Source organism: Drosophila persimilis, unplaced genomic scaffold (genome assembly GCF_003286085.1).
Source record: "Drosophila persimilis strain 14011-0111.01,24,50 unplaced genomic scaffold, DperRS2 tig00000735-arrow-arrow-pilon, whole genome shotgun sequence".
NCBI lineage: Eukaryota > Metazoa > Arthropoda > Insecta > Diptera > Drosophilidae > Drosophila > Drosophila persimilis.
The window spans coordinates 958,348-984,268 of record NW_020825346.1 but is presented as its reverse complement, the minus strand read 5'-3'; the positions used below and the strand labels follow the sequence as shown (position 1 = coordinate 984,268).

General features: G+C 50.3%; 2 protein-coding genes across 5 annotated transcripts in view; both read right to left on the bottom strand.

The window, feature by feature from the left end:
• Window positions 1–1,892: 1,892 nt before the first annotated feature.
• The window catches only part of LOC6599209 (AF4/FMR2 family member 4), a 79,335-nt gene continuing 55,306 nt past the window's right edge, over window positions 1,893–25,921 (bottom strand). Inside the window, exons 3-14 of one of the 4 annotated variants that reach the window (XM_026992479.1) lie at window positions 12,145–13,847; window positions 11,257–11,526; window positions 10,879–11,180; window positions 10,273–10,809; window positions 8,453–9,053; window positions 7,882–8,388; window positions 6,595–7,803; window positions 5,081–5,211; window positions 4,231–4,236; window positions 3,083–3,850; window positions 2,869–3,009; window positions 1,893–2,800 (exon numbers count right to left, since the gene is read on the bottom strand). In XM_026992479.1, the coding sequence (XP_026848280.1) occupies window positions 2,729–2,800; window positions 2,869–3,009; window positions 3,083–3,850; window positions 4,231–4,236; window positions 5,081–5,211; window positions 6,595–7,803; window positions 7,882–8,388; window positions 8,453–9,053; window positions 10,273–10,809; window positions 10,879–11,180; window positions 11,257–11,526; window positions 12,145–13,831 (6,231 nt within the window). In that variant the 5' untranslated portion in view covers window positions 13,832–13,847 and the 3' untranslated portion in view covers window positions 1,893–2,728. The remainder of the gene's footprint in view (window positions 2,801–2,868; window positions 3,010–3,082; window positions 3,851–4,230; window positions 4,237–5,080; window positions 5,212–6,594; window positions 7,804–7,881; window positions 8,389–8,452; window positions 9,054–10,272; window positions 10,810–10,878; window positions 11,181–11,256; window positions 11,527–12,144; window positions 13,848–25,921) is intronic. The other 3 variants (XM_026992481.1, XM_026992480.1, XM_026992482.1) reach the window with 3 other exon arrangements.
• Window positions 9,120–10,078, bottom strand: LOC6599208. The gene has a single exon (XM_002024296.2). The coding sequence runs from the start codon at window positions 10,022–10,024 to the stop codon at window positions 9,206–9,208; it is 819 nt and encodes a 272-aa protein (XP_002024332.1). The 5' UTR covers window positions 10,025–10,078; the 3' UTR covers window positions 9,120–9,205.

The window sequence follows — 25,921 nt, the reverse complement described above, 5'->3', positions numbered from 1 at the left end:
TCTAGCTTTTAAAGCTCCAAGTTCAACACTACAATCTTTCGATAAGTCTTGTTCGGTAAATTACAAATTAAATAAACAAGACGTATGGCAATAGTCCAAAATATTTACATAGAATACTTTGAAACTAATTAAATCCTTAGTCTTTGAGTCAGTAGATGCAATTGGTGCTAAGGTTTGTCTTAGAAATTTTGGTTTAAAAGCTATTGCAAGAGTTTAATGTAGGCCGTCAGGAAATAAATAGCTTCTATATTCTATATCTATTCATTTATTTCCTTATAATATCAAAGAGATCACAGAAGTTTGAATACGACTCTATTGAATATACGTTTTCCAGAAAACTATCCGCAACCCCAGCTGATCCATCCCTTAAAGAATTTCAAACAAAGATCTATAAAAGATCTAAGTTCCTTGACACAACTGCATTACGTTTTTTGTTTCCATTTCCTCTTTATTATGCTCAATTTTTGGTTTTATACTTTTGTTACGCATATGATTATATATTCTTTCAATTATTTATTTTGTTTTTGGTTTCGGTTGTTTTTTTGCTTTTTGTTTATTTATTTTTTTGTTTGTTTTTTGGTTTCGTTTGCCTTTACAAATAATCATCGCTATGATCGTTCTTATATAATTTATATTTCATGTATCCATTAAATTGTTATGCCATTTCTTTGTTATATAAATAATGTACACCACCAAAAAAAAAAAAACCCAAAAAAAAAAAATACAATTCAGTACTTATTTGGTTTAATTTGTATTCTTTTTTTTTTCTTTGCTCTTTAGTTTGTTGAAGCTGAATTTGGGTATCTCTTTCTCTTTTTTTTTCTGGTTGTTATTTGAATTTTTTGTTTTTTATTGGTGGGCTTGGGCGTGGCCCGTGCCAAGCAGCAGTAATGCGGCCGAACAATTTTTCAAACAATTTCGTTCAATTCACAAACATCAAGCAAATGTCCCATTTCATTAATAATTCATAATTTATAATTAATAATAGTACTCTTGGTGACAGCTGTTCCGGTTTCCATTGGGCCGTAGCGAGTATTTTACACATTCATACATACAATACATAGAAATGCAATTTGTTGTCTCCGTCTCCGTCTCTGTCTGTCTCGAGTCGTGTCTTCTCATGGGTTTACGATTACGATAATGCCATTCCAGATGTACGCTGTATTCATGCCTGGGCTCCTTGAATCCTTGAATCCCATCTCTCGAACTTTTCTATCTTCTATTCTATTCCGTTTCCGCTCTCTCTCTCTCTCTCTCTCTCTCTCTCTCTTTCTTTCTGGCGTATATGGCGTATGTCTGCTATGTCTTATGCTTTGGATTAACTCTTCCTATGGCTTTCTAGCTCTAACTTTTCTTGGATCTATGTCCCACCCTTTCTCTCTATCCCTTTCTATTCCCCTCTATATATATCAACTTGTTTAACGAGTAGTAGCACAATTTTTGGACGAAGATGGTTGAAATCGAAGCTTCTAAGTGAGTGAGTGTGTTTGTGTGATCGATTGTGTGTGAAGGAGACTATCCTGCTAACTAAATCCTCTAAATATATAGTAGGTGGTGGATAGGGGTGTGGGTCTCGCTTTAGGTGTACGGTGTTCGGATGTCGGTGAAGCGCTCTTCTTCAGTTTATATGTTACATACATTATGATCAGGCTATAGGTATATGCTTTCTATAACTATCAAAATTCTCGGCTATATGTTCGAGTAGAAAAGGAAACGCGTTAGTTACAATCTCCATCTCCGATCCACGAGAATCTCTCGTCTTCCTTTAATCTCTTCTCTCCCTCTCTCCCTCTCTCTCTCTCCCTCTCTCTCTCTCCCTCTCTCTCTCTCTCTCTTTCTCTCTGTTTATATATATTTTTATTTGTATTTGTTTACATATATATGAGGGTGCTATATAGTGTGTGGATTATACGTATATATCGAATATATATACTTTATATGCATATCAGAAGAGCAGCCGACTGCCTGCTGTCTAGCTGCTGACTAGCTTGAAGGTTTTCGCTCTGTTTGCCTTGTGCTTCAGTGTTCCAGTGGTTCTTTATATAGTATATATGCATGTAAGTGGGCAGATATCTGGGGAGAACAGTAGTGGAATTGGGTCGGGTATAACGGTGGCTAACTGCAGTACTCTCTGATCTGTTCCGATCTGTTTCAATCTGTTCTTTTCTGTTCTTCTGATGATCTGTTCTTTTCTGTTTCTGTTCTATAATGTTGGCGCTGTTCAACTAAGCTAAGGACGTTTTCGCAAAAAGGTCATCGTGTTCGTATATATGTATATATGTAGTTATATGCACTATGGATATACGTTTAGTCACTCCGCCGATCGGGGCCACATTTTATTGACTATTATTACTAAGCTTGCAAAAAGGCGTGTCCTGTGCCCTGTGCCATGTGCCATGTGCCATGTGTGCTGTCGTCGGGTGTCGCCTCCCCTTCTTTATTTGTCGTAGTAGCTGCTGTCGCCCCGATCGAAATTTGTTTAGTTTACTAACAAACAAAAAAAAATAGATATATTATGTAGATATAGGTAAGCTAAATCATATCTTCCTAAGCCTATACACGCATATACATACACAGATATGTATGTACACTCTATATGCAAGCGTACACACACAGACATATACTATATATCATAATATCTTCCATATGGTTTTGTAGTTAACAATATCATCATCTATCATCTATCGTCTATCGTCTACCGTCTTGCATTTCCCCCTCTTCCCAGAGCTTAAATATATATGGGATTCTCCTGGCCGGTGAGCAGGCGGAACATGGATGTGGGCATCGTCTTCATGAGTATCTGCAAATGGAATCGTTGTGCATATAGTCTATATAGTCTTGATGACTGATCCCAGCTATGCCTCTTACCTCCCCCACTGATGTGGCGAGCAAGTTGACGATCTTCTCGTGGGGCACTGCCACCACGCTCTGGTTGTTGATCTCAATGATGCGATGGCCAACGCGGACACCACCTCGCTCGGCTATGCCGCCCCGCAGAAGACTGCAGATCTGTTAAAGGCAAAATATATATGTATAATGTGGCAGTTGTTCGATAAATATTAATCTCTGATCGGGGACTTACCACGCCATTCTGAACACTGAATCCCAGCTGATATTTGGTCTCTGGCCGCTTGATCTTCACCTCGACAACGGGGGCGCAGGGCACCACTGTGAACTTGACGACTGTTTGGTTTTTGGTGTTCTTGATGTACGTCTGGCAGGTGGAGAGCGGCAGGCCGACGAGGCTCAGTCCGTTGATGGCGATCAGCTGATCGCCGATGTTCAGTTGGCCGCACCGGGCCGCCGCGCCGGAGCTCATCAGGTTGGCAATGACGACGGTGGGGAGCATGGAGCCCCAGCCGCTCTCGACAATGACCACACCGAGGATCTCGCCCTTGGCCTTGGGCACAACGACCTCCTTTTGCAGCTCCTTCTTGGCAAAGATCTCGAGCTCGTCGCCAAAGATCTCCTGGCTGTTAAGCACCTCCTGGTAGTCCATCTCCTTGACGAATCGATGGTCTTCGATGCCGTTGGCCTTGAGGAACTCCATGTAGGCCACCTGGAAGGCCTGGCCTATGGACTGGGCAATGAACTGCGCTTCGTCGCTCTCAAACACGTGACAGATCATCTTGGGCGTACGGTTCGGCTTGGGAGCATCGTCGATGTCCTGCGGCACAAAGCGGCGTCGAGCCATCAGCACCACCAGATCCCCAATGTCCGCTATATAGGAGATCGTGCGCAGTGCGTGATCCATCATGATCTCCTTCAAGTCGGTGTTCAGCACCATGATCTTCTCCGTTGATATAAATAGATCCACTTCGGTGCTGGGCTGGACATCGCCATCGGGTGCCTAAAAGCAGTTGTGATTGTGGATTAGTTGCGAGTACCCCACCTCAAGTACCATATTGTATGCCATAAAAGGAAAAGAAGGAGGAAAGGCGAGGACTGGCGTGGGTTTGCAAGGTTCTTGGCGGTTGGCGGTTGGCTGGTGGGCAAGCATCGCTTTCGGGGAACACAAAATTTACGGCGGGGCAAATGTCTTCAATTCAATTAAATTCAAGGCAAATCAGGCTAATCAGAGAGCTTGGTTCGGAGGGGGACGGGTGTTAGGGGGTAGGGTGTCAAAGGTGTGACCACAGTGTGACCGAGTATTCAAATACAATCTTTCCATTCGGTCACCCTGCAGAGGTGGGTGTACGGGTGGGGTTTTCTAGTGTTTCCGGTACTTACCAGGGCCTATGGTGGAATATGCGAATTGGTTTTATTGTTATTGTTTTTTTTTTGTTTTTATATTTTGTTGTGTTTTTTATTTTGTTTCATTGGTTTGCATGGCGATACGTGGATTGGTTTAGCGTGGTGGTTGATCGTCGCGGATGCGGAGCAGTTGATGTGGAGGAGGTGATGCATGAAAATATATATATAGTAAAGAGTTAATGCGCTTCTCTCCCTCTCAAATCGGCTTCGCTTCAAGACGATTACTGTCTTTGGCGGGGCAAGGGTTGGGGGTGCGGGGGATGGTGTCAAATCAAAAAACAAGAATCGGTTGGGGATCAAACTAGCTGAAAATTTAGCACAAAATGCAGTAGGCCTTGGGTTCAGCAGCGGGCCAGAGAGTTTTTCCAGTCGGTGGCCATTGCAGAAAATTTTAATTAGGGTCTTCGATTGATATTTCGGAACAAAAAGAGAAAGAATAATTCGTTTAATAAGTATGGAAAGACTCGAAGTATTGGTCTTAGTTGATTCAAATTGAATCACTCGAAAACCCATTTAGAATTCGACTTTTGGAAAAATTAAAGACCAAAATTGAATGATTAAAATGTTATCAAGTTGATAATTGTTTTGGAAAGATCCGCAAGGATCCCACTGAATGTTTTGGCTGATTTGAATCCACTTTGGCCACCCTCTGGCACTACTCTGTGGCGGGGATAGCGGTCTAGGAGGCACCCAATCACCCATACATACGTCTTTAGATGGTAAAAAAAAAAAAAAAAAAACATCAAATGGAGAAGAGCAATCGAAAGAGAGCGTGGTGGTTTGGTTGGGCTGGACTGAAGAGGGGACGGGAAGGGGAAAACTTTACCTTGATACGGGAGACGGCCTCCTCGGCCTGCATCATGCGCGTCGACTTTGTGGGCTGACCCTCGCAGACCAGCTGCGTGGAGCCCAAGTACTTGGCCCTGAAGAGGACGCCCTCGATTAGCACTGCGCCGCCTACAAGACGGACAGTCCGATTAGCATTCGGGTCTAAGCAATATCAGGCATTATAGAGTACATGTCGAGTATACGCTGGTCAGTGTATGTGATTGGTGCTTGAGTGTCAGTGATAGAGTACCTAAATCCGTATTATTAGACTCCCTCCAGACCCTATCGCAGAAGCTATAATTGGCATAGCTAGCCTAATCAATCAGAAGTTTATTTCAAAAGTTGTGTCGTAACTGTCATTATACTGCGAAGGTGGGATATACGAGTATATATAGTCCAGATATCTTGTTCTCCTTTATAACCCACGGCACTGTCCAGTTTCATTTCAATCGGATACGTAATGCAGTCAGTATTGGTACGGATCATGTCATTCCACTGTGAAGCTGGGATATATGAGTACATATAGTCCAGATATCTTGTTCTCCTTTATAGCCCACGGCACTGTCAAGTTTCATTTCAATCGGATACGTCGTGAAGTCAGTAGTGGTACGGATCATGTCATTCCACTGTGAAGGTTGGGTATACGAGTATATATAGTCCGGATACCTTGTTCTCCTTTCCTAACCCACGCAACTGTCAGTCAGTATCGGTACGAATCAAATGGTAATCCTACGAGTATTGTTAATCTGAAAGAGTCCCTGGAGTGAGTTTGCCCTTTGACTTGGACTTTGGTTTGTTTCGTGTTTTCTTGTTAGTGTTGGATCTTAGATGCTAATACATAATGAAATTGTATCTTACAAAGTATTGTACACACACACAGACACAGTAAAATGAAGAGTTGAGTTTGGTTTTTTGGTAGAACGAACGAACGAACGACGCATGCAAAAAATACGCAAATAAATATGCGATAAAATACAGAGAAATTATATATAAATATATATACGAGTATATATATATGGATTAATATTTATATAGTTTATCAATTGCACATTACGATTCACAATGGCGTACGTTGGCTGCGAATTTCGAATTATATTCTTCAATTCGTTGGGAATACCCCTGCAGAGGGCTTTCAGCGAATCAGAGGGATGCATACAAATTTCTAAGGATCAGAATGTTGGGTCTCTGCCCAACTCTCGGAAAAGCCGATACTCGACCGATACTTAATCGGACAACTTCAAACTGTGACTGTGGGCTTCCCCTGGACTTGGGCTTGGGCTTGGATCTGCAGGGGTATTGGAATCTACGGCAGGCCGGAGATCGCTTACTTTCTTGAATTTGTTCAGCATGACAACATCAACGAACCACATCAACGAACCAGAGCTCAGATTACACAATGGTGTACGAGTACATAGTGTATACATAGGAGTAGCAGATATACGAGTGGTTGGTTATACGATAGTACAATAGAATGCGGAACAATCGAACGAAGGGTAAACCCAACGCATTTACCTTCTTTGCTCTTACTCTTTTTCACTTTTTTCTCGCCGCTGCCGCTGCCGCAGCCGCTGTTGCTGTTGCTGCCGGCGCCGCTGCCGCTGCTGTTGTTGCTGCCAGCATTCACTGCGGTGGTCACGGCTCCGGGATTGGCCACACTGCTCCCAGCTCCTGCTCCTGCTCCTCCGGCCACTGCTGCTGTGATGTTGATTCCTCCGTTGAGACTGCCGTTCTCCGCCTCCAGCTTGATGATGCCGCCACCTCCGCCACCGTTTACGGAACGGTCGGATCCGCCGCCGTTGCCGGGACTTTCCAAGGGCGGAGCCGATGCCACCGAGGCAGCCACCACGGCCGAGGCCACCACATCCACAGGATCGCCAACGGTCGACCCGGACTGCTGGGCCTGCAACTGCATCTTGCTGGGCGATTTCTCGCTGTGCTCCGAGGAGCTGCGTGATATGCTGCGCTGGACCATGCCCCCGACGAGGTCGAGCAGCTTGCCGCCGCTGCCGGAGGAGCTCTTTGGGGGTATGGGTGGTGGCGGCAGCAGCTCCGGCGTGGAGCTGAGCAGAGCGTTGTAGCCATTCCGCGTCTTCGTGCTGGGCATTTGCTGCTTGGGTGAGATTTTCGAGAGCAGCGAGGAGCGCGGCTTGCGGTCCCAGCTTTTGTTCTCGTCGTAGTAGCCCTGGTCGTCCAGCCGCTGGTGTCCCAGCAGGCGGTCCGTCTCCAGGTCAGTGTCCACATCGTCCTCGTCCGCACTGTGGTTCTTCGAATGGTTGTCCGACCCGGACTCGAGCAGCCCCTTGCCGACACCACCGTCCAGGTGCCGGGACAGCCACACGGGCGAGCTTATCACCGGCGAAGGCGATCGCTGCTGCGCCGTCATCAAGCTGCTTCTTTCCGGAATCGGCGGCGGTACGCCTCCCAACACTCCGTTGCCGTTTCCGGTTCCGGTTCCGGTTCCGGTTCCGGTTCCATTGCTGCTACCGTTGCTCCCCGCACTCCTGGGCTTACCCGGGCCTGACCCCAAACCACCACTGCCCGACGGGGTGGTGGGGGAGCTGCGCTGCAGCGTTGAGCTGATGGCCGACGCCAGGGGCGTGTGCTTGCTGCTCGGCTGCAGCAGATCGACATCTGCTGCGCTACTGCTATTGGGCTTGCGATGCGGCGCTGGAGCCGGCGGCGGCGGCGTCATCTGCACCGTGTCCGGTCGATGGAAAACACCTGTACAAAAAGGTAAGAGATTGGGAAATTAGACACCTGCCACATTTGTCCCATCTGCCACGTGTGGCACACACTTACTGATCGAATAGAGCGAGTCCAGGTCGGGATCGATGTTCTTGAACACTTTGTTCTGGCTGTGGCTGTGGCTCTGGGTCTGGCTGGGACTCTGGCCGAGCAGCTCCCGGGGCTGTGGCATCGGCGGTGGCTGCTTGGCGAGCCCATTGCTGGGACTGGGACTGTTGACGAGGTGGCCGTGGCCGCCGTTGCTGTCCGTGGTGGAGGCGGTGGTCAGGTTGTGCATGCTGTTGAGGCTGTTGTTGGTGGATAGGCGCTTCATGTCCATCAGCATGGAGATGCCGCCGCTGCCACCGATGCTGGTGCTGGCACTCAGGCTGTTTGGGCACTGACCCTGGCCCGGGCCCCCCTGGACGCCGGCCTGCTGCAGGTTCTTATTGTTGTTGTTCTCGGTGTCGCTGGTGTGGCCCGAGGAGAGTCCGTCCTCCAGCACGGGCATGGCGGAGGCATAGTACTTGGCGTAGTTCGAGCACGAGGTCGACACGCCTCCGTTCATCTCCCCAGAAAGACCTGCAATAAATGGGGCACCAGTTAGCCCGCATGTCCTCATACAATCCCCATAGCCTCTACTCACTGTCCAGATCGCCACAGTTGGAGTCGTAGTCGGTGGTCTCCGGCGAGTAGCGGTAGTTGTGGCCCCCGGCCGGGCCGACGCCCACACCCACGCTCTGGCCGAGCCCACTGCCGCTTCCGGTGCTCAGCAGTTGATTGTGGTTGAGGCCATCCTGCTCACCGTCCCGTTCGCCGCTGCTCCGGCTGGCAGAGTCCAGGAAGAAGTCAAAGTCCCGCATCAGGGGGCTGCCGCTGCTGTAGTGTGGCCTACGTCCCGAGACGCCCACGCCCACGCCCACGCCCATGCCTACTCCCACGGGCATGGGCTGACTCTGCTGCATCTGCGGCTGGGTGTATCCCCCGTAGACATGACGCTCTACGTCTCGGGACAGGTCTGAGGAGGGGGCTTGCTGCTGCTGCTGGCGATAGTCCCGGTCCTGGTCGTGGTCCTGAACCTCGTCGTGCTCCTGGTCCTGCGCGATGTGCTCGTCCTCGTCCTCTGCCTCATCGTTCTCCTCGTCGTCCCCGTCCCCGTCGACGTCCACGTCATCGTCCTCCTCCTCATCTTCGACCAGCTCCTCCTCGTCGCGCTCAAAGTTGCTGTGGAACTCGTACTGTATGTCCTGCAAAACAGAACGAGAGATGACAGTGTGAGTGAGGATCATGGCTATAATGGTATATCTCCCAGATATTCCAGATTTCTGTTCTTCCCAAGTTACTCGCAATGTATTCGCATAATAATAATATTAAATAAAATACAACTAGGGATTAAGGATCAAGACGTAGTCTTCTGACCACTGTCATTCCCCTTCAAGGCCCCTGGATCCTCCAACGGAGGCTCTGTTTGAGGATCATTTGACGGATGCCAGTTGACCTCGGCCGGATAGACAATGGCCCAAACGCGATCGTTGTGGAGGAGCACCTCGTAGTGAAAGTGGTTCGCCATCACCACATGCGGCAGCCGGACCGCAAAGTACTCCTCGATGGGGGCCAGCGACACCTCGTGGCAGTTGATGTACACCGTGGAGATGGCTGGCAGCTGGAGGGTCGCCTCGAAGGTGTCGCACATCCTGCCGCCCCAGACGGCGGCGCTGGTGAAGATCAGCCGCTCCCGGGCCACCAGTTGGGGCAGCTCGAAGGCGTTCCGGAAGGTGTGCAGCGTCACCACGGTACTGGGGTGGGCCACACTGAAGAAGCTCTGGTCGAACCCGCAGACGATCACGGGCGAGCCGGGGGCCAGTTTGCTCTTGAAGCGGATATCGTCGTACTGCAGGATGCCCACCGTCTCGGCCCGCAGGCAAGCAATCATCCGCAGTGCCCTCGTATAGTAGTCGTGGCTCTGCACCTTGGTGTGCAGCATCTCCATCGCCTGGCACACTGCGTCCTGGAATGCCGAGCGCATCGTCTCATGCACGCAGACGGCGGCCACAGTGCGGGGTGCAAGCGGTTGCTTCAGGGTCCGCAGCAGGGGCTTTATGGCCTGCTCCAGATTGGCATTTTTGCAGATGATCAGCAGGGTGGGCTGCAGCCAGGCCAGGTCGCTGCCGTCGCCAGGAAAGTCGGGCTGGCGCCATGTGTACGGAACGCGGGGCATATTCTTCTTAAAATTTCGACTTTTGACTTATGATTTAAAGGGAAACTTGATTGAAAACTTGATTGGGATTTGGTGAGCGAGAGATTGGGGTGGAGTAGATAGTAGGAGAGCAAATCTCCGTGTGAAGTAGAGATCAGAGATTACTTATACTTGGAGATACCCGGTCTAGACCCAGAAGTACGCACACAAGATCGATTAAATGGTGGAGACTAGTACCATGACTTCTGATAACTGGCAGGAGTACTCACAATGCTGTCCACATCGCTGCCGTTCTCCATGATGGGCTGCTCGTCGGTCGAGGGGCACTTGAAGAACTCCTCCAGCACCTTGCGCGTCTCCGAGAACTCGTAGAGGTAATCAAAGGTCGATGATTTTGTGTGGAGGCTCAGTGGTCCAACTCCAACTCCAGGTCCTGGTCCCGCTCCTGCCCCTGCCCCTGCCCCTGCTCCTGCTCCTGTTGTTGAGCAGCACGCTGTCGGTGGTGCTGGTACTGGTGCTGGTGCTGGTGCTGGTGTTGTGTGCATTGGTGGCGTGGCCGACCTGCTGGCCACCTCGTTGGCCACCGCTTCAGGCGTGGTCAGGTCGGAGATGGTGCCAATTTCGGACACATCGTTGCTGGTGTCCTCCGCATTGGTGTCGCTGCTCACCGGCTGCTGTAGTTTGTTGGTGTTCGTGTGGTTGTTGCTGTGGTTGCTCATCATGCTCGTGTGGTGCTGTGGTGCCGCGTGCTGCGGCGGCTGAGGGGAGCAGCTGCGGGGCTCGCGATGAGGCGGCGAAAGGATGCGCTACAAGAGGCAGAGTTATTAGTACGCCACATATACATATGGATGTCTGTATATCTCTGGAACATGTACCTGTGGAAAGCCCGGGCGCACAGGATAGGCCTGCAATTGCTGCGGTGGTTGTGGCGCCTGCGAGGGGTTCTGAATGTGGTTCTGGGTCTGGGCCAGTGCGGCAAGGGCTGCCCGGGCCGCCGTTCTCTGCAGCGAGGTGGCAGTTGAGCTCAACGGTGGCACAGCGGCCATGGGAAGCTGCTGCTGCGGTGCTGCTGCTGCTGCCGCAGTTGCTGGTGGTTCGCTTTCGTCCGCTGCCGAGGCTGCCGCTGCTGCAGTCACTGCCCCCCAGCCACCAATGCGCCGGGGAGAGCCTTCGTATTCTGTGGGGAGTAGAAATGGGGCACAGAGAAGTGATTAGAGTGCGAGTCGTTCAAGTGTTGTCTGGCCCTCTCCCACCTATAATGCCGTGACGCGACTCCACGGCCAGCGTGTAGTTGCGCTCCAGTTGCCAAGCATCTAGCTTGTGCTCCCGATACATGGCTGCCTCCTCAAGGCTCCTTAGGCCGGATTGCAACTGCAGCTGCAACTGCGACTGGGACTGCGACTGCGACTGGGACTGCGATTGGGACTGCGACTGTGGCATGGGCAGGCTCTTCTCTATCAGCTTGCTGGGATGCTTGCAGCTGCTTTCCTCGGCCACAATCCCTTCGGTTGTAACGCGCAGATCTGGAAAGGACAGAGCGGATGAGTGGACAAGTGGATGAGGATGAGGTTAGGGCCACTGGCAATTGGTAATGGCAATGGCAATGCTAATGGATGAGTAATGGCTGAGGGCGGACAGACATCAGTCCGACGGCTTGGCATGCCAATTAATTGCAATCAATTAAATTCCACTTTGGAGCATTTCCTACCGCCTTTGTTCACCGCCGCCCGACCACCGTCCCTCCCTTTGTCGGGCTCCATTTGTTCATGTTTGCCGTACACTTCATTACGCTTGATTTGCAATTCAATTACCCGGACCCCGGACATCAATGCTGGCTATGCAGCCAGTCGGAAGCGATTCACATGCTGCCCCTAAAATCGTCCGGAGCATGGCCTCGGGCACAGGCAACCACTCAACCGCTCCACCGCTCGCTGCTGAGGGCTCTTCAGGCGGCAAATGTGGCCAGAGTCCGGCAACCACAGGACAGTATAGGACAGGACCCATTCACATTCAGTGCCTACTCGGAAGCAATTTCGAATGGGGCTTACATCTCCATACGAGTACTCCAGCGGGATGCGACGACCCATTGGTACCGCCCAGTTCTTGGTGATTTCTGGGAAGGATTGGTAATGAATACTTACGCTGCCAGCTGTCGCCGGGATCCGCCGATCCGTAGACACCCTCATTGCCTGCTGCGCTACCATTGACCAGACGATGATCGCGCTCCCTCTCACGCTCCCTGTCCTCGCCGTGTCCATGCCGCTTGCGCTGCTGCTGCTGCCCCGTCAAGTGGGTCAGGTGGTTTTCCCGTGCCGCCAGCACCTCCTGCTCAAGCAACAGGATCTCCCTCTCCCGTTCCCGCTCCTCGCGCATCCTCAGTTTGCGCTGCTCCCGCGGCTCCCAGTCCCCGGCCCCGTGTTGATCCAAAGAGGACTTGCTTCCGTATAGATAGTGGCTGGCCAGTGGGGTCAGTCCGTCCGCACAGGCATTGTTTACGGATTGCTGCTGCTGCTGCGGCTGCTGCTGCTGGGATGCCGTGTAGCTGCGGTTGATCGGGCTCCGTCCGACACGGAGGATGTGCGCCGGCGGCTGCTGTGTTGGCTGTCGCTGGGCCAAGCCGTACAGCTGTGTGGCCATCTGCTCCCGCTGTTGGTGGTATGCCCGCCGGGCGGAGGCTTGCAGATGTTGCTGCTGTTGCTGCTGTTGATGCTGCTGCTGCTGCTCCTCCGCGTACTCCGCGTACTCCGTCGGAGAGTGCAGCAGGGAACTGGCTCGCATGGGAGCTGTCTCCCAATAGTTCTCCTTGATGAAGGGATTCTGGCTCTGGCTCTGGCTCTGCACCTGACTCTGAGTATTGCCATTGCTGGCAGTTCCGTTCACGTTGCTGCCGCCGTTGTGCAGTGATTGCTGCCTGCTGCTGATGGCGCTTGCACTGGCGCTGGTGGGCAGGCCTGTGCTCCGTTTGCGCGGCATCTCGGGGTAGGTGCTCTGGCCACGCCTGGTCTCGCCCGTGTGGTAGTAAAAGGAGGCCGGATAGCCTGCCGCCAGGACGGTCTCGTCTACTTCCTCTTCAGCTCCGGCACCCGCTCCACCAGCAGCAACGCCGTCTCTGGATCCGTCTCTGGATCCCTCCGATTCACCCTCACCCTCACCCTCGACTGGAAGTGCGGCAGAGCTGTGCAGCGGCGGTGGCGGCGGTGTGGGCGGTGTCAGTGGGGCGCACAGGAACGGATTTGTGGATATACGCGGCGTCACCGAGGAGAGCGACTCCGAGGAGTGTGACGAGGCCGAGTGCGGCGGCGGCGACTGTGTTATGATGTTGACGCTCTTGTAGTAGCTGGGCGTGCTGCTCTGCGTGGCAGCGGGATCCGTGGCCGCAGGGGCTGCTACAGTGGTGGGGCTGCTGCTTCTGTTAAGATTCACATCCGTGTGGAGCTCATGTCGCTGCTGCTGGTGTTGCTGCTGCTGCTGCTGCTGCTGCTTGGGCCGGCACTTCGGGAAGAGCAGGCTGATCTGATCGTTTAGCGGAGAAGAGGACTGCTGCTGCTGCGGATAGTTGTTGCTGCTGCTGTTGCCGTCGCAGTCGTGCTCCAGACCGTTCAGCGCATAGAAGCTGCGGGACGGGTTGCCGGTTGCTGCCAGTGATCCTGCTGCCCCTGTGGAAGCTGTGGCGTGTGGCGGCAGTCGCTGGTAGGGCAACTGTTGCTGCTGTTGCAGTTGCTGCTGCTGCTGCTGCTGCTGCTGGTGGTGATGATGGTGGTGGTGATGATGATTATTGCTACTAGTTGTTTGTCCAGCAGCCAATGTTGTCAATGTTGTGCTGACCATTATTGTTGCCAATAAACTGTAACGAAAGAGGAAAAGGGAAACACCATGAGCAAGCGAAAGGGATGCAGTGGCACGAACATCCTTTTATAAGCCACGGAGCCACTGGTAGTGGAGTGGGAGTCAAGGGTGGTTGGGGTCGTTGGGGACGTGAGGCCATGTTACGCCTCCTTCTGGCAGTTGTTTTAATAAATTCAGGCACAATGTCAACCTTTGTCATGTCCGAGCGGCAACAGGCCGTGACAGTAACGAGTTCTGTCGCGACCGCTGCCTGGCCTGGCCTGGCCTGGCCTGGTCTCGTCTCGTCTGGGGGTTTATTGGAGGGGATGCTGCCGAACAGAGCGGATCAGAGCAAAAACAAATGGCAGATATAAGACAGGCAAATATTTAATTGTCCTGACCAAAACGGAATGCCAAGCACGAGCACCAGAACAGTGGCAGGGGCGCGGGCAGGGGAAGCCAATCAATGTCATTGAGAGCGATTGCTGACGGTTTGCTCGATTGTCAGTGCGCAATTGCTATGGCCAGGCATTTATCGGGCTTAATTTGCATTCGCCAGGCAGTTCTCTTTTTCGCTGTCGGGCAGGCTAATTAAGAACAGTTTCGCTTTGGGCGTTTTCAAGGTGTGGAACTTCATTAAAGTTTGCTTGGTGGGTGGAGGGGGCGCTGCTGGAATCATGGGAGCAAGATACATACATTTATTTTAAAAGTTTTCGCTCTTAGAGCATTTCACTGATGATGAAGTGTATTTGAATTAGGAATAAGAGCGTGGAACGTAAGTGGATCCCAAGTTGCAGTCTAAGTGAAATATGTGTCTGCAGATTATGAAAATACCGAATAGAGTGGTCGATTGTATGTGGACTATAAGTGGATCTCAGGATTTCTCCGAAATGAAATAAACTTGTTAGCTCCTAGAGAATTTCACCGATGAAGGTTATCCTTGGAATGTATGTGGACTTTATGTGGATCCCAACTAGCAATCTAACAGATATGTGTCTGAAGATTATTAAAGGTTCGAATAGAGTGTTCGATTGCATGTGGACTATATGTGGATCTTAAGATAGCTAACAAACGAAATAACTTGTTAGCTCCTAGAGCATTTCACCGATGATGAAGTATGTTTAATTTAAGAGTAATAGTGTGGACCGTATGTGTATTGTAAATAAATCTGTGGATTGTATGTGGCTGTTAGGTGGATCCTACGTATCAATCTAAAAGAAACATGTGTCTGAAGATTATTAAAATATCGAAAAGCGCTTTGGAATGTTTGTGGACTATAAGTGGATCCCAGGTTGCACCCTAATCAAATAAAACTGTTATCTTCTAAAGTATTTAACTGATCCTGAAGCTTACCAAAACACCGAATAAAGTTGTTGGGCGGGGCTCCTTGGATGCCAAGTGGCAGCCCAGTAGAAATAAGCGCGGAATCTTATCTAGAACCTTATTCAAATGCAGAATAAATAACATACTTGGATCGCATGAGGATATCATTAGTAAATAGGAAAAACGCTGTTGGTTTCACCCAAAAGAGGCTCTCTTGAAATCCTATTAAAGCTAGAGCAGCGCTCCAAAGCACATTCCCCCTTAGGGCTCAGCCGCTCCATCTCCGTTTCATTATATTCTGCACACCCCACACACCTCCGCTACCGTCACCGTCAACGTCTCGGCCTAGGCCCGTGCGAGTTTTCCTTTCCCATGGCCCGCGTTATGCTAATGCGTGCGGTGTGTAATATGTGTTGTGCCTGGGGCTTAAAATATTTTCCCAACAATCAAACTAAAAATTTCGAAAAGGATTAACAGCAACAACAGTGCAGAGTGGAAGAAGTACCAAAGTACAACAAAAAACCATAGAAAATACCCACAAGGCACACACATTCAGCGGGTCTGGGGTCTGTGTGTGATGTGTGTGTGTGTGTGGGGGGGGATGGTTATCCCAAAAGTGAGCAGAGCTCCATCCAGCAGAGATGGAGATATCCGTATGTGAGCTTGGCTGTGCGCCCCGCAACGCTTTGTGCAGTCGCATGGAAAATATGTTTTCGTTTTCTGGAATGCCACAAAACGGATGGGGCAGGAGGAGCGTTCGTGTGCGGCGCACGCTTCGCTTGGCATTAAGATGGAGCCAGCTGAAACCTGGGGAGCAGACGGGGCCTCAGAGAGCGAGAGGGAGCGAGAAGGCACGGCCAAAATCTACACAAGAGCTAACAAGGTATAACAGCAGCACCGACAGCAAAATGGAGCAACATTTTCTTTACGGCTCCCGACACGAGCACGGCTATCTGGGCAAACATTTTCATTGCTTGACATTTATGGGTGGCAGATGGGGGCAGATGGGGGGGCAGATGGGGCGCAGATGGGGGCAGATGGGAGCGGTGGGTGCCACAAGAACAGCCATCTATCTGCCACTTCATCCATCTTTGTAGCTGCTCTTCGCATCAACATCAATCTGTCGCCTCAAATCCGTTTGCTGTTCTGAACCCAGTCCCACTCCCACTCCCAGTCCCAGTTCCAGTTCCCATTGCTAGTCTGCTCCTTTTGCTGTCTTTGCTCCTCTCTGTTTGGGGGAGCTGATGTTTTTGGTCTTTAGTCCTGTCCTGTCCTGTCCTGTCCTGTCCTGTCCTGTTCTGTCCTATTCTGCCTTGCTGGAGCATAGGATGGATCCTGTCCTGTCATGTTGGGTATTTTTGGCTGGGCCAAGGCCTTGAAGTTTGATGCACTGGCTTCGTTTCGTTTAAGCTCACTCTGACAGCCAGTGAAAGGATTGCGATTGCCATTCCTTTGATTTGCAGGCCAGTGCGTCGACACCAGCCTTTCTCTGGGAAGGTGTTTGTCAGCGGGATTATACTTTCAGGACATACTCGCACCCAGGTCTGATGTCTTCGTTGTCTGTGCGCAATGTCAAGTGAGAGTCATAAAAATTTCATAAATTCTCTTTCCTGGCGTAACGATGGCACGCACACAGCCATAAGGCCACACCACCACATATATGGACACATCCTGGTCCTAGCACATCCTGGCAGCTGCATAATTAAGTTAACAGCATGAGGACTACCACTACGACTACGGGTACGACGACGGGTACGACTACGGGTACGACTCCCTATGACTCTCAGTACTCGCACATGCATTTGGGCGGATGGGTGGCGGAGGTGCGCGTCCTTGGAGTTTTATTAACTTAATGTCTGCTTAAACGCTGCCCGGGCTGGCAACTCTTTAAATATTTAAAATTAATTTCAACCTGTGCATCCTCGGCTCGCTCTCGCCTCTGGCTACCCCCCTCCTCCCTGTGCACCCTCTGCCCTCTGACCCAGCAATGAATTAGACGCAAAATCAAAATCAATTGGCAGTGTCAGGGCCCACAGTTTGCACCTGATGTTGACGCAACGTCGACGCCACTGGCCGTAGAATGGGTGTTGGGGCATGGATGGTCATTGGTTTGCTTGGGTTGGGCACCAAAGGGGGAGGCGGGCGGTGCTGGCCTAATGCGGTCTTAGGGCTGATACCGTCATTATGGCCACATTGCGGCAGGACAACGAGGTGGGCAATGGGTTAGATGCAATTACCTCTGCCTATGATGGCATTAATTATGCAAAACAACTAACGGACCAGGCAGGGGGCAGGGGGCAGGGGGCACGAAGAGAACAAGAGCGAAAGCTGCCCCAAGGCACGCGACGGTGGTCTAGACCGGACCATGTGCCTGGGTGGGTGGGTGAGTGGGTGAGTGGTCTGACTTCCTGGCAATTGCATGTGCAGCGGGCCACGTAAACGAAACATGCAATTTATCTCAACCCAAATTGTTGCCCCTTATTTCTGATGTTTTTCCACGTTATGCAAGCACTTGCAATCCATGAAGAGATGGACAACGGTATGGTAGAGCGGGACGTAAGAGCATTGTTGCTCTGTCTGGCCACTGAATGCTCAGCACTCCCCCCCCAGCACCATCGCAATACAACTTCCATCATCATTCATTTCTATGGGATAATTTTGAGCGCCCGAACTTTAGTTAATATTCTGCAGCTTTCCGCACTGCTCTTCAATTGAGGCAGCAGTTTTCGCTTTCACAGTGAGCACCTTTGAAGAATTATTTCCATTATGGCTAAGAGCACAGATCGACAGAGGGTATGTGGGTTGTGGGTGAGAGGAGAGAGGAGAGAGAGCAGAGCTAGTGCCATGTAAATATTTTTGTTTAACAAAGTGGGCCACTTGATAGGAGAATGTGATATGGCACTTAATCAGTTGGTGATTGCAGTTTTGACTTCAAAAAAGCCTTCAACAAATGGCTGCAGAATAAACTGGAATATTTGGCGATCCATCGTAGTCCTTCATATCGAAATATTTGGAGGAAGAGTGCATTGCTATCGATAACTCTCAGGAGAGGCCAAGATCTAGATAGGATCAGACAATGCACAGCTCTTTCTTCTCTCTCTCTCTCTCTCTCTCTCTCTCTGGTAGAGACGTTACACAGACCCAGCCACCCAGAGAGTATTTAGAAGACAATCGAAACAATCGATCCAATCAAAGCAATCGAAGCAATCGATTACTGAAATTTACTCGTTAAAGCCGAAGTGCTAGTTCTCATGATACAAAGAGAGAAAGGGTATCGAAAGAAAGGCAATGGCCTCGTGAATTTTAGTACTAACAATGGATGGAGATTGTCATGCTAAGCACCGCATGACAAAAGCACACAACGATAAAAGAAAGCCAAACGGAATAGACAGAGAGAGAGGGAGAGAGCGCGGAACGAAAGCGAAAAGTGTAATGAAAAGTGAAAGTGACTAAGATGTTTGTGCGGTTGTGCCTTCCCACCGTTCCCACCATCAGCAGGATGAGAATAAGGATGAAAATGAGAACGAAAATGCGGACTATGATGATGATGACGTGGGCGAGTAGTACCGTTGACAAAAACAACGGCAACGGCAACGGCCATAACGGTAGAATTGTAATGTTTGCCAAATGAAAATGGCGACACGCAAAATAGTGAGAGAGAGAGAGTGCTCTAATGGAAGGGGGTGTGGGGCAGGAGATGAGGACGAAGATGGCAAACGAGGCGAAAACAAACATGACAAACAACACCAACAAAGCGACAGTGCCAGCCCCACCCCCAACCCCCACGGGGTGTGCCACCAAAGTTGTCCAAAGAAAGGATATTAAGGAAGAACGCTGAGGGTGAGGTGAAAGAGAGAGTTTGCAATGAAAGGACTTGAGAAAGTGAACATGTGAAAGGCACACGAAAGAGTGGTTGAATCCGCAGTACTCATGCCCCTTCAATGCTCTCGATCATTGCCAATCCTTCCTTCACTCCGATTGGGACTAATAGCAAGAAAACGTGCGAAACACACAAATACAGATTTCCAGGCAAAAGCCTAGCAAATTTGCGTGTTGCTTTCCCATTCTCTCTACCAGCATATTCTATTGAGAGTGAGCGCGAAAATAAAACCGAAATTTTCGGATCTGACTCAGTAAAAAATACGATACCTGCTTTTAGTAGGGCTTTGAGCTAGGTATCGTATCTGGGTATCTGGGTAGGGATTATGTCAAGGACTGAAAGGTTATGGAGGGCTGAGGCAGCACTCTGGAACTAATCAATCCGAAAGCCACTACTAAAAGAGAGTTAAGTGTGTGTGAAAAACTGGGAGGTCCTGCCATCAGAAGAGACCTCGTTTCTGGGAGGATTCCGCGAAAATTTTGCAGGTGTCAGAACTGTTGGGACCACCCCCAAATAAACACATACAAATCAAATTTGTTATATGGCTTGTACACACACTCGAGGGTTGAGTGACTGGCAGAACTGCTTTTGACTAACTGATTGACTGACTGACTGACTGACAAACTCGTGCCAGGTAAAGGTGTGATGGTTAGGGGGGGATTGAATTGAATTGGATTGGATTGGATTGGATTGGGTTTTGGTTTGGGTGTTGGTTCAATGGGTGTCACAGTCACAGTCCCAGGCAGGAAAATGTGTTGCTTACGGGCCTAAGGATCCATTAATGAAATCAGTTCAGCATAAATTAAAACTGATAGCAGGCGAGGTGTCCTCAACTCCATTCATCTCCGGAGTGGAGAACCACCTATGGCCTGAGGGAGATACGACTTGAGCCGCCTTTAATTGATGGAGTATTTCATGCCGTCCCCGAATGGCATCCATCCAGGAACAGCTTTAAGCGGCTTAAACGTCCCAATTCTTTTCAGTTTTTCGCCTCTAAACGCCTTCAGTGGGTACACAGAAGGAGTCATTTAAAACCCTTGAAAGTATAGTAAATATTCCCATTCCAGTCCTATCTGGCAATCAATCTATCTATTCATATCGCAGATTACGAATTTTTGATAAATAGGAGAGCCGTATCGATTGAACAGATGGATTTCCAAGGATAGTATGGCCAAAAGTATGGCTTAAATACTGCTGTGAGAGATGTACCCAGGGTATACCATTAGTTCGTTCTCGTTCTTGAACCCAAGCAAGCATTCTCTCCTGTTCCTAAATGGATCGTAAAAGTTAGCGTCCAACATGATGCTAATATTATTTGGTCCATGTTTCGTGTCTTTGTCTGACTGTGTGTCTGACTGTGTGTGAATGTGAGTGACGATTAAGTGTTTTGGCTATCACCTGGAATGCACGCTCCAAACGGGCAAACCCCCAAGCTCAAGCTGAAACTCAAACTAAAACCCGAATCCTATTGCCATTCCCCATGCCAGTCCCTTGGCATCTCCAGCCCCGGATTCGGGTCCGGCTCTGACACATCTCGGTGCGTGCTGAGCGGGTTTTATGGCACAAGTTTTCATTGGCTTAATGCATATTTAAAATTGGATACATTCAACCTGCCAGAGGGGGAGTGTCGGTGTCCCCCCTGCTATGGCAGGGTATAGCTATAGCTCCATCCATTCGCAGCCAAGCGGGCATAATGCCTCTTTGAGCTTTCAGCATTTAAACTGATAGCGATGAAAGTTTTAGCACAACGTGAGAGTGAGACGGGGAGAGTGGGCGGCTGGGTGGGTGGGTGGCTCACTGTCAGTCCATTATCAGTGGGGTTGCAGCTGCAGCCTCGGAGAACTCAACTAAAGCGCATGCAATCCATAAACTTCTCTACTCAGCCGCCACTCAAGTGCGAGAGCGGGACGAAGCGGGCTTCGGACTAATGTGTTTTGAAGGCCCTCACTCTGCCCCGCTGCCGCGCTGCCCCGCTGCCACGCTGCCCCGCTGCCCCTCTGCCCTCCCCCTGCCCCACACGTCTGACACACATACGTTATATTAGCTGGGTGAAGGGGGGGTGGGTGGAGCTTGGTTATGGGGGGAGGGGCACTGTGGACTGCGGAAAGAAACGAATGGCTGCCATACTTCATGTTGGCTTTAATTCGCCTTCTTTGACTGTCGTCGCAGCCTTCAATTATTGGAATGCTATTCCAGTCACGTCTCTGCGTGTTTCTTCTCCTTCTGCCTCTCCTTCTGCCTCTCCTTCTACTTCTACTTCTCCTTCTCCTTGTTCGTGTCTTTGTCTTCTTCTTTTTTTTCACTGGTTTTTCCTTTCCACATTCGCTCTGATTGTTGTGCTGTCGCTCTCCGTCTCGTTCCATAACTTTCTATAACGATTTTTCGCGCGGCACAAACCAAATATAAAACAAGTCGCTCCAAAAATAGCAAAAAAAAACGGAAATTTACAACAGTCACACGCCCCTCTCCCGAGCCGAAAGACCACACACCCCTTTTGTCATGGCCCCATTGCAATTTGTGGCACACACCTCCCCCACACCGCCACACCGCCACATCGCCACATCGCCACGCCCCCATACCGTCAAACCAAACCAAAATTCCAAGTAGTTCCACTTTCAGTTGCTAGGAGTACATCGCTTCTGGTTTCCTCTTTGGGCAATAAAACGTTTCGTATTAACATTTTGTTGCTGCGACTGGAACTGGAACTGGGGCTGGGTTAATGCGAGCCTTGGGAATGTTTTGCCACCCGGATAGAGTTTATTGGGGAATTCCAATGAGTGGGGTTGAGCTGTATCTTTCGCAGGAATAGCAATACTCGTGCTTGAAATCGATTTTCTTGAAAACCTACCCTTCAAAGCTTTTATGGTCCCATTGAAGGTCAGGCTTGATTCGGAAACATTCAATTTTGATTGCTGGCTTCCAAATGAAGTGGTAATCCGAGGAAAAACGGTCTCACCAGATACATATTGGAGCAATTAAAGGAGGTCGGATGGCAGTTGACTGGACTTTCAACGAGTAGATTAAGACATTACAATAGAGTGCTCAAAGGACTGGAGGCAGGAGTGCACAGTGCACACAGTCAACAAAAGGATCTTTCGCCTCTAATCTGCAATAATCGCAGTCGCTGCTCCTGTTCTTTTTGGTGACCCAGTTTATTGGCTTTCAGCAGAGTCAACAGGGCCGTGTGTTCCCTGCTCTCCGGGGCCTCTTCTGGTGCCAGCTGATGGACAGGACCCTAATGGCGGCACTCCACTCTGCTCCATCACTCCATCGCCATCTCCGTGGCCCTCTGCTCGAGTGGTGGCCGGGTAATTAACCAGAGTGAAGACGCCGGCCAGGAGGTCAAGCATGGACATGGACCATAAGTCAAAGTTAATGAAATGTTGGCGACGACGCCGACAATTGGTATAAATTGTTGGCCCGTCCAAGGGGTAGCCTCAAGAAAGCGTCCTGCCCTCGTCTTCATCCTCGTTCTCATCCTCATCCTCATCCTCGCCTTGGCCCTGGGACTGGGCGTAGGCTGGTGTGCTATGTGGCGTGTGGTGTGTGGCCTGAGTGGAGTCGAGTCGTGGAGCGAGCGACACATCAGCCAGAAAGCCACTTTATTCTATTTCCGTTTCCGGCTGTTGTCGCCAGGCGCTTCGCCATCCTTTTCCATTCCATGCCCACACGCTGTTGTTCTTGCCGAGGAGCTGCTGCTGCGACTGTTGTCAAGCTGCCGACTATGTAATGTGTTTCCGCTTGCCACAAAATGTGGCAGCGAGCGCCATCGTAGGCGGCGGCAGTGGGGAGTGCGTGCCAAGCCAGCTCAAAGCTCAAAGCCCAAAGCCCAAAACCCAATACCGAAAACCCGAGCTGAATAAACTCCACGAAAACTGGCCAAGACGGATCGTGGCAGCAGCAGCAGTGGAACAGAAGGGAGCGGAACGAAGCGGAACGGAGCGGAGTGGAACCGGGGAAAGCCAAGCCAACAAAATGACACTCAAAATGTCAACGTCACCGCCACCAGCGCCACCACCATCAGCCATCCGCCATCCGCCATCAGCCATCCGCCATCCGCCATCAGGCAAGTGTGAGGAGGAAGTGGCCAGAACGGGGCCAACACATTGTATATGCACAACAATGCACAGAGGAGCTCCTCTCCCGATCCCACTCCACTCCATGTTGGAGTTATGGAGCTCGGGTCCCAGTCCCAGCACTAGTTTACCCCTTGGCCAATCCCAGCTTTGGTCCCACGATGTACGATGTAGTTGCAATGCACTGGAAGACGAGCTCCTGCCATATATCACAACCAAACACCAAGATTGGAATCTGAGAAGATAATATAATATATATCCGCATATATCCCAAATGTATTCCCAATATCGAAGTACTAAGGGAACCGCAAGGGTATTCAATGTTTCGACCCCGCAGCAAGACAAGGGTTTTCTCCAATTTCAGTGGAATAAAGACGTTGGCGGAGGAGGCAGCAAGATATATGAGTATTGCAACACTCGCCGCATAAGCAAGAGGCAGCCCCTGAGGCAGCAGCCGAAATTGTTGCCACTTCCCCAGTTGGCTGGCAGTTCCCTTCTGGTCAGGATAGAGCCAGAGCCGGAGCCAGAGCCAGAGCCTGCCAGCGTTGCAGACGTTCTGATAAGTTTGGATTTGCAAGATTTATGCAGCTGAAGGCACTTGCCTGCAGTTGCCAAGTGGCTGGGCGTGGAACTAGAACTGCAACTGCAACTGTGACTGGGACTTGGCCTGCGACTGCCACTGCCACTGAAGGCGAAGACAAATTAGGCTAAGAGTGTCAACTGTGCGGATAAGGCAGGGCCAGCCAGAGAGAAAGATGAGCTGGCCCGAGCCCGAGCTGTGAAGCTTCATTAGACGGAGGTCTGGTCTGCGCCACTCCCCAGATCATGATTTCCATATGGCTGGGGTCCGGGTTGAGAGTCAGCCAACAGCAACTCAATTTGGGTAAGTATTTTCCAATCTACCACTAAATGCGCTTAATAACTTAAGACCCATGTCCGTGTCCACGTTTTTTCCCCTTCCTCAGGCCGAACATGCCACTGACTGTTCCAGCCCAGACCCGTTGCATACTTTATGAGCTGGGATTATGGTCATTAAGGTGGTCGACACCCACCCACCCCGCTCCGCCCTGCCAAGTCCAACGCAGCCCCAGCCACATCACATATGCCTCCACCGCCATGTAGCAACAGTTGGCGCTCATTTCGTGTGTGTGCGGGCTGTGCTGTGTGTGGCAGGAGTGACAGGAAAGGGGCCCATAGGTGGGGACTTGGACCACAAAACGTTTAGCGCTAAGTCGGCAACAACATCGGGACATCGCGGCTCAATTATGCTTTTCGGGTAGAATGGTAATGGCAAAGGGACTGGGACTGGGACTGGGAATGGGACTATGTCTGAGTCAGAGTCGGAGTCAAGTGGTTGGTCCGGGCTTTATCCCTGGGATTGGGTGAGGTTTCGCTGATTGACAGAGTCCACACACAACGTCATCGATGAGTCAGAGTTGTAGCCAGTGGAAGGTTGAAGGTTGAGCTCTAGCTTTAGTTTCCGTTTCCGCTTCGGTATCAGTTTGTTGCTTGGCAAATTAGTTTCAGCTAGGGCTAAGCTGCGCTGGCAAAAACTTTTATTTTTAGAGCCCCCAAGCATGCTGACAAAGTGACATCGCGTTCCGGGCTATACAGACAGAGCCACCCCCAAAATTATCTGACAAAGACACCCCCTGTGGGGGGAGGGATACATATAGGTAGATAGAGTTCAATGAACGGGGACGAGGACGAGACAAGACAACGATGGGTATGGGGATGGGGATGAGTATCAGGAGAATGCTGCCTACTTAAGTGTTAAGAGGGTTGTGCGCGGCATGCCCAAGTGCAGGGGGTTTTGTTTGTGTGAGTGCTGGGTGTTGGTTCTGGTGCTGGTACTGGGGCTGGGGCTGGTGCCGCCCCCTCGTTGATTGTGCTCAACAAATCGATTTCCATTGATTGATAACGCCACCAAAGTAGGCACCCAGACAGAGCCCATAGCCAGGAACAGAGACAGAGTTGGCTCTACGCACAGTAAGATAAATAGCATTAGCCAAGAGGGTTAGTCCCGCTTTGGGGATTCGGGAGGCAGTTGCTCCTCCCGGAGCGCATGGGGACAGGTCAAATATTGCGGTTAACTTAGTGCACAATGCGCAATACCGATAAATCAATATTAAACGAGGGGAAACCTTGTGAGTTGCTGCGGCGACCGCAACTCTACATTTATACCGGATACTTTGTCATACTTTGGGGCTCTCCTCCCCAAGACGTCCCTAACATTGCACGACACGACAAAGAGTGCGTGCGAGAGAGACAGAAAATAAGTCTGAGCGTGTCGTTGGGCGCTGCGTAGCGACTGATTTCTTACTTTTGGCTATAATACTAATCCGATCCGATCTAGATTTGGCAATCTGATAGATATGGTAATTTTCTATGATTGTGCGCTTTTAATTTTCTCGTATCTTCAATATTGTGGCCACAGATTTTCGTCCTTTGCGGGGGCGGAAGGTAGTGGGACGAAATTTTGAAATATACGTGTAATAGTGACATATTTGGAAGAAGAAGTTTGGATACAAAATGTCGTTGCTCTAGCTCTTATAGTCTTTGAGCACTGGGCGCTCATAGGGATGGACTGACGGACGGAAAGACAGAGAGGACTCAACCGACTCGTCTGATCAAGAATATATATCCTTAATGGGGTCGGAAACGCTTCCTTCTAGACGTTACACACATCCATTTTCACCACAAATTTAATATACCCCTATACTCTTTTGAGTATCGGGTATAAAAACCAAATGACAAAAAAATGCCACGCGTAGTCCGCAATTGGAATTGCGATAATAGATACAGAGAGTTGTG

Coding starts and splice junctions, on each gene's coding strand:
- LOC6599208 (XM_002024296.2), bottom strand. CDS start 10,024: ATGCCCCGCGTTCCGTACACATGGCGCCAGCCCGACTTTCCTGGCGAC.